Source organism: Dufourea novaeangliae, unplaced genomic scaffold (genome assembly GCF_001272555.1).
Source record: "Dufourea novaeangliae isolate 0120121106 unplaced genomic scaffold, ASM127255v1 scaffold84, whole genome shotgun sequence".
Taxonomy (NCBI): domain Eukaryota; kingdom Metazoa; phylum Arthropoda; class Insecta; order Hymenoptera; family Halictidae; genus Dufourea; species Dufourea novaeangliae.
The window spans coordinates 690,529-703,253 of record NW_015373964.1 but is presented as its reverse complement, the minus strand read 5'-3'; the positions used below and the strand labels follow the sequence as shown (position 1 = coordinate 703,253).

Here is a 12,725-nt window from a genome sequence, read left to right as displayed (position 1 = left end):
TGCGCATACTGTCGTCGCAAGGTTTCTAGGCGAAAGAAAAAACATACTTCAATTAATCCTCTCCCCTCGAGGTAACGTTCACCGGTACACTTGACAGTTGATTCCTCGGTGATCGATTCGACCAGCCAGCGTCGCCGATGAAAACACGACGGAAGGGTTCACGGTGAACAATTTCCCTTCCCTCTTCTTTCCCCTCTGTCGCCCGGCATCGATCAGATCCCGCTGTAATTTTAATCGGAGAGAGCTCGACGTTGCTCGTCGCCGTTGCCACCCCCCGTTAAAACGAGTCCTCAGCTTCGTCGGTGTCGATCAATGGCACCCTCTCGTAACGTAGCACGCTGCTCGTCCCGGGCGGCTTAAACTGCTAGAGCGCCATGCTCTTGATCTCGTTCTCGTTCATCTGACCTTGGGACGAGGAGGGCGTCGCCTCGACCAGACCCTCGTCCTCGCCCTCCGTCTCCTGTTTGTCCACGCAGTAACGGCAACGCATCTTTGCGTCGTCGCCAACCTGGACCGAACGGGTGATGATCACCAGCGTGGTCAGACTGATTACGAACAGGCCGGACGGCACGATGATCGCGATCAGCAATTCCGTCCTCGTCTTGTTGAGGTCGAAACGTGCCACGACGAAGAACGAGTCGTTCTGGAACAATATACGCCGTATGGGTCGATCGCACATGGGGTCTTGGAGAAAAAAGGAACGATGGTATGGAGGCGGAGAAGACCCGTTGAGTAATTGCTGATGCGTGGGTTAGAGATCATGATGATAGAGTGGTTAATGGAGCGAGGATGTGGTGAAGTGATGTTCGGATATTTTCAGATTTCTTTTATGGATTAATTCTTAGCCAGACATGTATCCCAGAGAGCACGTAATGTAGGAACTGTCGGATATTTCTGGGATGGAATCACCCACAATTTGGTTAGTTTTGCGCAGTAATAAGAGTGTCTGTAAGTTTTCATATTAAATGAATTTTAGAAGTATTTTCATTCTATGGTTATTCCTTAACACGTTAAGCGCTATTTTGCTGATGACTCTTACGTATGGATTTCGCGTGGGTTAGAAATGATGATGATAAGGTGGTTAATGGGGTGTGGATGTGGTGAAATTATGTTTAGATTATTGACAAAAAATTTGCTATAACCACGTTAAAGCTCTCTTAAAACCATGCTATACCTTATAAAAACATTTTCAGTCGGACTACTAATAACAGAGTAATCTCTACTCATCACGATTCGTGGTTCACCCTGTATAATAACTTTACTAACTGCGATGAAAGTAAAAAAGTTGTCTAACACTTTCGAACGTTAAAAGTGTTCCTTGTGAATCATTTTTATGTCATGTAATACAGACAAAAATACAAGAAAATATTTATTTTGTAATTCTTGAATAATTTGGGAATGAAAAGGTTAAGAGTGAAATAAATCATGCGTTACTCTCTGGTGAGCGATTAAACAATGAAATCCAAAGTATTTTTTACTTCAGACATACGGGTGACGTCTTAATAAATTTAGGTTAGAAAATGTTATTTGAATTTTGTGTCTTGGATGAAATAATTTTAAGAGATAGTATGAACGACGGTATTGTCAGTATTTTTCTTCGTGACAAATTGTTCAGTGATCGCAGGAAGACACGCGATACAACTGAAATTCAGTGAGTGATCGATGAAAGGGGGGATTTAACCTGCTCGAAAGATTCATAACAGCGAGGAAAGGAAGAAGAAATATCCATCAAACTTGAGATTCAGGTTACTTCTAGTAGCTTAGGCAGAAATACTCGATGAAAAATTGAAGCTTTCTTCCTGTTGTTTTCCTCCGCCATCTGTCTAAAATTTTTACACCATTTTTAACTATAAAGTCATTCCTTGTACGTCTTTTTTGATTTATGAAGATTAATATTATCCAACTGAAAATACTCGACTTTATCAGTCTTACGTGTACTTTTTATTTACATATTTATATGCTGAATTAATGTTGAGTTAATTTTTTGGGATAATCCACATGGTCGTCAATTTATCTGATGAAAAATTCCAAGTATATCGCATTCAGTGATATCGCAAAATATTTTCTATATATTTGTCGTTTGCCATTTCGCTAATAAAATAATAAATATATTCATCATTTATTCTTTGTAAGAATACTAGTAATCTTAACATTCTCATACAGCTACTTTCCCTTAACTTAATGTTTGACTACAACTTTCAATTAATTCAAAATGGTCGCCAAGAAAGACGAAAAACATTGATTTCCTTTCTTCTTTCCGTGAAAAATGAATATATGAATTTCCCCTGAAACACGAAGCCCAGCAATGGGAAGCGAAACAACGCGAACCACCGCCACAGGAATAGTTTCATTACGGAAATTGCACACTGCGCTTTCATCGCCGTGTGATCACTTTAGTAATTTAATTTCTCAGTCGTTATCGCGACATTTCACTTCCCGCTGTAACACATTAAAATTGCGAACGAATTATATCGAGACGTTCCGTTAAATTGAAGTTAATTCCCGTCGACGTGGAACAGAGGAGAGAAACTTTTTCCTTCGAGTAAAGCGTCAGACGGAACGACTGGAATTGTATTCAAGGATTTCTTTCGAATTACAAGACCGGAATACAGTTACCGTGTATATCTCGTTTCCGGTAACAATGGGAAAAAATGACGAGCCTTTCAACGTTTCGAAGAGCAAACTGACAAAAGGTGTTGCATGATCACTGACCCATTTTATTCAGCGTGGATCGTGGCTCGATGAGTAATTTCAATGAACCTTTATCTTGCAATAAACGAAATAATGTGTTTTTTAATTTTCGTGTTGATAACTATGGGACATCTAGCTATTATTAGTCCCTGCAATAAATTGATTTTTTAGAGAAATTTTCAGGTCGATGGGTACTAAATGGCTGTTGGAACATGTTAGCTCGTACTCAGATAAGATCGAAGTTACGCTGTGAAATTTCCTAAGGACTCTTGCACGCGCGCTTGCTAAATTTTCAACGGACAGCCGTGAATTTAACTTGCACGAGCTTATATTATTCATCGTGTTCTGTGGTTCACGTGCAACCCTGTTGCGAGTGTGCTTCAAGTAGCGTATGCAAACATTTTCGTCGTTGGTGACTATACATAGTTGCTGGCCACAGGGCAAACAGTTACACTTTCTGAAGCAAGTAGCGCGGAACTAATTGAAATAATACGGTGGAATGGTATGAATCTGATGACGAAGTGACCTGTAAATAATTGTATTACTTTTATTTATAATAATTATTAGGTTGTAGGTTCTTAATCGAGCTTTAATTTCTTCTAATTTCAATTGTTGAGTTGAATTCAATTGCAATTTCTATTTCGACACTTCTGTGTTCTGAACAAATAAAAATGAAATATTCTATAAAATTACTGAATCGAGCTGTATCATCGTATACTGTGGTAGTTAATAGTATTGCAATGTTTATAGGGATTACTCTTTGTTTCGTGTTAAGTGTCATACCAATGGCCCTCATAGAACTTAACGCATTAAAGAAAATTCATTTTTAAAAATATACATACCGGTTGCGATAATAGGGATGATACGATTTTAAAAAATTAATGGTATAATTATAGCAAAATACGTCACTTGTCCGAAATTCAACCTACCTACGTTCTTTAGATTGTTTGCACCCATTAAATTCTTTTTAAAGTCGAGCAGAATATAGAAGAAGTTGGTTTGACTATAGCTGTTTTTTGTTTTGCAGTTTTATATCAAGCGTTTATGGTAAAATAAATGGTCGTCTGAACATGTTAAGTACATCGCAGCCCCTGCTATAAAATATACAGAATTAGCAAAACTTGAGTTTGCAGGTTTCCAATGAATTGTATTGAACAGAATTTCGATCCGTGACTCTGCGAACTATACAGAGATATAATCTAAATTTGAATGGACACGACCATTAGCCACTTATTGTTCACGACCCTAATACACAGAGCGCAGGCAAAAGGATAGTACAAGTGGGCGTAACGTGCTTCCTTATGCAAAAATGAATAAAAAATGTAGAATAAAATTTTTTCAGTCGAGGCTTCCTTTCCGAAATAATCTAATTTGAAAATCTGTTGCATACAGGGTGTCTCAAGTTGGGTAGTATAATCGGGTAGGATGTGATTCTATAAGAAAAGTAAGTCGAAAAAAGAACAAATTGCTTTCATTTGAAGTTTCGTTTTCGAGATATTCAAATTTGAAAATTAATCTGAAATGCGTGTATTCGTCGTGGTAGTAAGTAGAAACGGAATGCAGTGGACAGACATGTTAGTCAAGTCCTATTCAATTGGCCGTGTACCCAACAAATTTTCAAATTTGATTATCTGAAAAACGAAGCATCAACCGAAAAAATGTTATTTCTTTTTTAAAGACCTGAGCCACACTGTATACGCGCGCAATTGAATTGGCTAACGCGTCTGTTGACTGCATTCTGTTTCTATTTATTCTCCGCATGATATACGCGTTTGACATGAGGTTCTAAAATCGATTTTCTCGAAAACTAAGCCTCTAATAAAAAATCTTATTCCCCACATTTCATTTACAGTTAAATCCTCGATAAGTGTTCGAAGTTTCCTCTGCACTGACAAGGAGAGGTCCCCAAGTGTAACGCTGGATTTTTACTGATGCTTATCACAGTGATAGAGCTTGGAATTCTGAAGCCAATGATATTTGTTTCAGCCGCATATGCCAATTAGTTCATGAAATATTTAATGTTCAGTGCTGAGGAACATTCGGACACTCATCCAGGATTTACTGTATTTTTGCACAAAGAATCACCTCCTGACCGTTTATGCGAATCCTGAACCTTCAACAGAGTTAAGACCACGTTTTATAGAAAGGTGGTCCGTCTGTTTCATGGTTCGAAAATTGAAGAGTTTTTCTCCAGAAAATATTCGTACCTTATTATAGTAACATGGGTATCTACTCTGCGCCGTCTGATTGTCGCCGTCCCGGCCGTGACTGGCAAGAAAATCTTTACATTCCCCCTTGAGTGTGTTGACGCAGCCGTCGAGGTTGATGTTCAGACGGGAACTATTGTAGATCGTGAGTGATCGTTGAGCCGGCACGTAGGCGTTCGTCGGGTCCACGGGATACTGCAAGCTCTTCTCGTATATATTCAGAAAGCTCGTAAAATTGATGTACGGCTGCGGCACCGTGATCTCTTTTAACAAGGTGCCGTTGACGCAGTCCTGTGTCCTGCGAAAAGGGAAATCAGAAACAGGATTTACGGAGCAACCTTTGGGAATTGTATCGATGGTCTCTTTCTTTACGACCTTGTTACTTCAGAAATGTACATTACATCGTTCTTGAAACCGTAAAACAAAAGTGATGGCATGTAAACGAATATGAAGATGAAAGGATAGTATCTAGACTACGGATGTTCATGTGAATTTCTGTTTTTCGGGATCTATTTTGCAGAAATGATGTAGGAGTTTGTGCACCATATAGGTGACACTTTACTAGTGGTTTTATTAAATATTATCAATTACTGTGTTTTATTGAGCTTCGCATATTTCCACATATCGTAGGCTTATGAAGTCTACAGTCTAACGATATACTTATTATTACAATGAAAATTTGTATACCTAGATTTCTATTTGAACTTGGGAAATCAAGTGTATGATCTTCGATATTAATTGTGACAACAGACGCAATTGTTACTAAATTTCATCTTTCTCAGAAATACTAAGTTCTTGCAGAAATTTCTGCGAAACTTCATTAGATAAGGAGAAAGTGTCTTATTTATCCTATGAAAATTTGTCAAACCCACGAGGAATTGAATATTTGACTAATATATTCATACATTTCAGATTAACTTTATTTTAATTTCTTATTCAGGTAGACATGGAAAATCCCATTCTAAACTAATCCTGTATACAAATAAGGCGACTATTATCCTCGGTGCAATAGCAGAACATGCAAAATTTCTGAAATTGTCTTCGTAACATTATACAAATTAAACTATGTATAATCAAAGTAAATTGAAATCCATAGCATTTTGATCCAAGTATTAATACTATATCTTTTTTCTTTGGAATAATATTTCGCCATAAAGCAAACGGTGAAGATAAAAGGACAGTACTTTCGACAAAACTACTACTTCTCGACTCGTTTTCCGGTCGTAAAATGCTTTCGAGCGGGATTTTCTCTATAGTACCGTGATGGCTCGAATACACATTCCGAAGAAAGACTGTTCCTTGGTATTGGACCGCGTAATAACTTTTCCTTACTTTCCCGTCTGCAGTCGTGTCTCGACTGTCTTCGTCGGTGGCCTGACAAGACACACATTCGTGCAAAATGAAAAAGCAAGAGCAGTACGAGTCATCTGAAATAAAAGAAACGCGCCGGGGGAAACACACGCGAGCCAGAAAAACCGTGGCGTTCGGGTGGATCGGGTAGTGCCACGGGATCAATGGTTGCCATGGAAATACCCTTATCGGTGTCTTCTAGCTTCCCAAGAAAAGAGAGTATGCGAAAACGTCACGTGTCACTGATAGGGAGTAATTAATACCGGACACACCTGTAAGAATCCAATTAACCCAGAAACATATATTGCTCGGTAGACTTCCAGGGTAGTTTTCGCGAATGGCCCCTTTACCTCAACAAATTTCTTATGTTTGCATAAATAATTTTGGATACTACGTGTGTACAAAGTAAGAATTGTAGTCCATTTTCCAGATAATTTTATTTTATTTGCAAAGAGTGTAAACTATTATGTACTTTGATTGTAGAAGCTTTTAGAAGTATTAGAATAATTATTTCCATTACTCTATAGTATTTTAATAATTTTCTATTTGAGTAGCTTTACAAACTCTTTATTGATAAATGTTATATAGGATGGTGAAGTACACTGTTTAGTCAAGTCTTTCTGTTACTGATTTTTACTTGTCTTAATATTTATAAACATTGGTAGTGATACAGTAGTCTGTCACTACAAATAATTAATTTATTGTAGTTTATTTGAATACATGTGTTCTTTGCATTATGAATTAAACTCATTTTTATTTATACGAAGGTTTTCTTTCTACTTGTGAGTAACAATACTCGCAAGAATAGTAATATACAACCCGAAAATAGCAAGGCAGATGGAAAAGTGATAGTCCCGTGCGATTTTGTGTTCGTTTCAAGTAGAAATACTCGACAGCAGTCAGACAGGGTAGCTATTTATATTCAGAAACATTTATACTCACACGCGAATGCAAAAGTTATTATGAGTTTCGCTCTGAAATATTATACAAATATAATAATTTCAATTATAAATTAATAATAATTTCATGAAATACATAATGATTTATCTACAACATAAGTATTTTTAATGGAAATTTTGACGGTAATGAACAAATTTTTCGTTATTATTATTATGATTATGGAATTTATATTATTAAATTATGATAATAAGTTATAGCTATACAGAGCAGCATTGACATAATAGTTTCTCTAAACAGATCACAAATTTTTTTTACGATGTTTGTAATGTTTACATCTCTTAATTCAAAATTAACGTCCAGAAACTCGTTTGCAATTTTATTTTAAACAATGTAACATCCTCTATAGCGTCAATTTTTGTTCTAAAGAATATTTCACTGTTTTACATTGACATTGACACATAACATATTAACATAACAGTTTACTGTTTACACAACACCATGTCGATAATATTATCTACAGAAAATCCATCAAAACGTCTGCACTGACCCAATACATACTTCTAAAAATTTCAGCTCATTTTGCCTAACGAATCACTCGATTCCTCCCATGTCTAACGAAGTCCGTTACACAAAATTCAACTAACAAACAGTCTCACAACAACAATCTTTACTAAAAAGCATTCAGGAAATCCACCCAAGAAAAAATACCCAAATCTCCTCGACGTGACGTCATCGACTCCATCATTGTACTCCGAATATCTTAGAAAATTTCCGGTCCATCAATCCGTCTGAATTGTTCGCCATTCACGAGGCTGAACCCCATAACGTGACCCCCATTGACGGGCATCGATGCGTGAAATTTCGATACGATTGCAAGGCAAACAGAATCGGTCGAATGTGATTATGACGCAAATCCGGCCGATATACCCATATTTCACGCTCACGGGCTCTGGAAGGATTTTCCGTTAATTCCAAGGATGGCGAAGCTGAATGGCGATGCCCCTACGCGAAGGATCGTGCGATCGATCCATTGTATATCGCCTTGGCGATTTCTCCCGTGGGTCCATTGTGTACCAAGTCGTTTCTTATCTTGAAGTTCATTTTTGGCGAGTCACTTGGATCGAGTGGAGGAAAAATATGACTCGTTGAAACTGGAAGGACCTCTCGACCCCCCTCCTCCCTATTGGTTCGCTGACGTTGACCCCGTGGAGAGATGCGTCGAACTCTCCTTGCCCGCGTTTCTCCTCTCGTGATCACTCTGATCGTAACGGCTGAGGCCTGCACCCATTCAGGTCAATAATACGTACACACTCGCGGTGGTTTGCTCCCTGACATCTTAATTACGCCCTTAGACGACCACCACGCTGATACTAGCTCACCCCTATCCCAATGGATTTGCACTTGGAATCTCTATCGCGCGAGGATGATTCGTGTAGTTTGCGGATATCGACTAATCTATTGGAATTTGTGTTATGCAATGGTTTATCACGGAGATTTTTTAAATAGTTTCGGTTGTGTCTCCGTGGCTTTGAATGGAACCAAGACGGAATCATGTTATTGGTGATTTTTGAATAATTGAATGGAAACCTCGAATAAGGGTCTTTAGCACATTTTCGTCAACGTTGAATTAACGGTTAAGTATGGTTCTACAGTCCCTGTTTTAGTATACACAGGTTGTAGATATTGTTACGCCTTGGCGTTCCGCCACACGACATAACAGTTTATTTATAGAACACAACACAACGTTTATTTACAATTGTACAACTGTACAATGTTAATTATATTCAAATATGTACAATTTAATTATGGTGCGTCTGTTCTCTTTCATGTCATGTCAGAGACTTTCTTCTTTTATATACTGGCGGTTGTCAGCGAAACGATTGACCGATCTACAATCGATTCTCGAAGTCGGAGGTATCTTCAGTTATAATGCGAAGCCAGCTTCGTGGCTTCAAACAATATTTTGCCAAAAGGCGATTTAATTTTGAATACAAGAAGCACTTTATGTGTGTGAACCTTATGGACGAATGATATAAAGCACAACTTAAAAGTAGGGCTTTTAAATGTTATGTCCTCTAGCTGTTCTGTTGGTTGTTTATATGGAAGAAGGGACTAAGGCACAGGAGAAATTTATGACAACTTACCGAATATAGGGTAACGTAAGAACCGCTTTTTCGAAAAATGTGCTAAACGTGCTTTAGACCCTCATTCGAGGTTTCCATTCTATTTCGGTTGTGTTTGGAAGGACCTAAATGTGATCATGAAGCAATCATATTTTATACTTGAGCAGGTCGGTAATATTCATGAATTCTTAATAACAAACGACAAATTAATGGATAGAAGTTCTTCTTGGCCAATGAAAAGAATATTTAATTTTCCTGAAGGTGGTGCTTCAGAAGTTACACTTACGATATCACATTAATACGGAGAGGGCGCCATCTTCGGGTCACCGATTTTAAAAAAACTTTTAGGACATGTTGTAGGTTTCTACGTATTTACAAATCATTTCCCATACAAGGGTAGTTATTTGGAAGTTTGTGAATTATTTACTTTCGAAGTTTTCTACGTGACTTAAATAGAAATTATGTTGGCCGATTATTCACAGGCGTGTATGTTCGGGGTAACGTCCATGGTTCCTACTGTGATAGACAGTTCAAATACGTCTCGAATAGGTCCATAAAACTTTGGAAGGGTTTATTACTATTGCATCCCTTTCAAAGATTCTTGGACGTGTTTGAACTTTGGCCGTCACGGTAGAAACCATGGGGTTAGGCAACCTAGTATTTAAGTCACGCGAAGAACTTTTAGAGCATATAACCCAAAAACTTTCGAGTGTCTGCCCTTATATGGATGAGAGGGGATTTAAAAAGAGGAAGAAGCTTGCTACATGTTCTAAAAGTTCCATTAATCCTCTCCGTGTAAGAAGCTGTACTAACTAGTGACGAATAAACTGCGGATGTTTATGCAAATATTGATTTTTAAGAGTTAATTTACAGGAACTAGAGCCAGATCTGATTACTTTCTTTACTACTCGACCAGGTTCCAAAGAAAATAAGAACTTCATCAATGTTCACAAACTTTTATGCATAGTGAATTCTAAAGATGTATCGTGTATGCTATAAATGAATAAAATTCGTAGTCTAGTGATAAAGATGATTTGTTTAAATAATGCATATAAAGTATTCTAAAATTAGCTTAAAAGATTCGTGTGGTAATCACCATAGAATTCATTTCAGGTTGTATATTTTTCCCTCAATTATTTACACAAAATTAAATCAGCGTGTGAATTCTTAAAACACTAAAGCACTTAAGCTGCAGACTTTGCGACGTAACTAGTAATTAATTACAAATTGGGTGTAAATTATCGAATTTCTCAGTGTACAAAGATCATTTAGTCACTTACAGATTGTAACTAATTACTCTAGTCACGTCTAAGGCAAGATCATACATTAACAAAAACTAAGGATCGATTTTTAATCCTTACCTTATGACTCTTCCTTCTTTGCTAACGGCCATACAACTGGCAATTATGCTGCCGTTCTGGCTGTCCCAAATTATTTCAGGCGTGGTTAGCCTAGTTCCCGGTAGATTCCCGTTCGCTCTGTTCAAGGCCAATCCTCGTTCGCACCTTGCGGTGATCACATTGTCCGCTTGCATTAGGAACACGTTCGCATCGGACGTGGAGATTTTCGGGCAGTATCGATCGCAGCTGAAGGGGGTCTTGATTTTCGTGCATCTGGAGCTCTGACAGCTGAAGAAACCGTTCAGTTTCATGTTGTCCTTTTCGCTGTCGACCACGATCCCATCGGCTTTGTGATGGCAGAGCATCAGCTCGCTCAAATTCGCGCAATGGCCCAGGTTGCAGTTAAATACCCCCGAGAGAACGCTACACTCGCTGCCGTTGTTGCAGTTGTATTTTTTCAAGGCGGCCACGTTCACCTGAAAATATAGGGTAGATACATTCGAATGAGGTGAAGGTAAAGGAAGGAACATTGTGTTATTCTGAAATACCTTAACACTGGATGACGCTATAAGTCTAATTGAATACTACTTTCTATTAGGGTTGACGCAAAATTGAATCGGATGAATATTATTTTCAAGATATCCCGTCTGATCTGTAAGTCATTAGTGCAATGGTCCCGTCAAAGAAGTGTTTACTGATTATTTTAACGAATTTTAGTAGATTCGTTATTATGATGGTCACCAAATGACCGAAATTGACTATTCTATTTGTACCTTCGCTAGCCATGGATGGACCGTGGATTTTTATAAAAAATAACATTTTATAAAGTAATTCATAAAGACGAGAGTAAATGTAAAAACTTCTTGCTTTTCTCAATCGTGTTCAGAATAATCTGATGAATATTTTGTCTTTTATAGTATTTCACAAAGCCCTATAGGCTGTAAATGCATAAAATCCATAATCTAGTCACGGCTGATTGTCATTTTAATGTAAAATAATTTAATGGAGGGAAATCGAGAGCCAAATTAACACACTCGGCAGTAAATATGTTTGTAAACGTTAGTGAAGGATAGTAAGATTAATATAAAGTTGATCACCAAGCGTGGATTACTATTGTGATTGTTAAACTGTGTATGGTTAGATAAATTTATATCTTCATATACCAATTCGCGAAAGTGAGAGTTAAACAAACATTTATATCATCTAATGAAGGTATCATTAGACTATATTAAGATTTCTATTTTATTAAATTAGGTTCTGCGTGTTGTGATCGCCCTGTATATTTTACTTCCTTTTCCATTTTCCACAGAAAGTATCATGATGGTACGAAAATGAAGTACCTAATGGATCATGCAGTGTATATTTATGTTGTTCACCGAAAATTGGGGACGTTCGGGCAGTTATTAACCCCAGCAAGATGACCGTCACGCAACCCTTTTGCTATCATTTTCGGCGGCGCACCCCTAGAGAGTAATTCGTATTTTCCTGTCTGACACGCTTATTCTCCCCCAGGATAAAATTTTCTGTTTGATTGATGGTTATTTTTAGATTAGTTTCATTATATTCTGACCCATTCGGCTCGTCGTGACAGGTTTCCGAATAAGCGGTCTATACTCCACTGCGTAAACGAACCAATGAAACGCATGATTATTATATTCAGATGTAAAAGTAGGTACTTCCATTAGTGGTCAATAGTACGAAATAAAATTTTACTGACGCACGGTTCGATCATTTCATTAAAACAGAATATTTAATGAAGAATTTTTGTATTCGCGGTAGACATTCAATATGGTCGTCATTGGTGACCAAATTGTGTTACCAATTGTGACGTACCATATAACTGATAATAGGTATTAAATCATTTCAGATGGTCTGAAAATACATTTATTCTACTTTTTACAACATGCCAGAATCAACAACTATAATTCCGGTTATATCATATGTTTATCTACCTTCACGAGCAAACTCTGCTTCCGCTAAAGGAATAAGCTGCATAGAGGAAGAGCCTCCTACCATTTGGTCTCGGGGGTTATTGGAATTTGTGTCAAACTAACATTTAGTTTAACATTTATTTCAGTACTTGAAATAAATTTACCAAGTGGTAAGGGGCTCTT

General features: G+C 37.6%; 1 protein-coding gene across 1 annotated transcript in view; it reads right to left on the bottom strand.

The window, feature by feature from the left end:
- Positions 1–364: 364 nt before the first annotated feature.
- The window catches only part of LOC107186698, an 18,766-nt gene continuing 6,405 nt past the window's right edge, over positions 365–12,725 (bottom strand). The window contains exons 3-5 of the mRNA XM_015574629.1: positions 10,633–11,087; positions 4,899–5,196; positions 365–643 (exon numbers count right to left, since the gene is read on the bottom strand). Of these exons, the coding sequence (XP_015430115.1) occupies positions 365–643; positions 4,899–5,196; positions 10,633–11,087 (1,032 nt within the window). The remainder of the gene's footprint in view (positions 644–4,898; positions 5,197–10,632; positions 11,088–12,725) is intronic.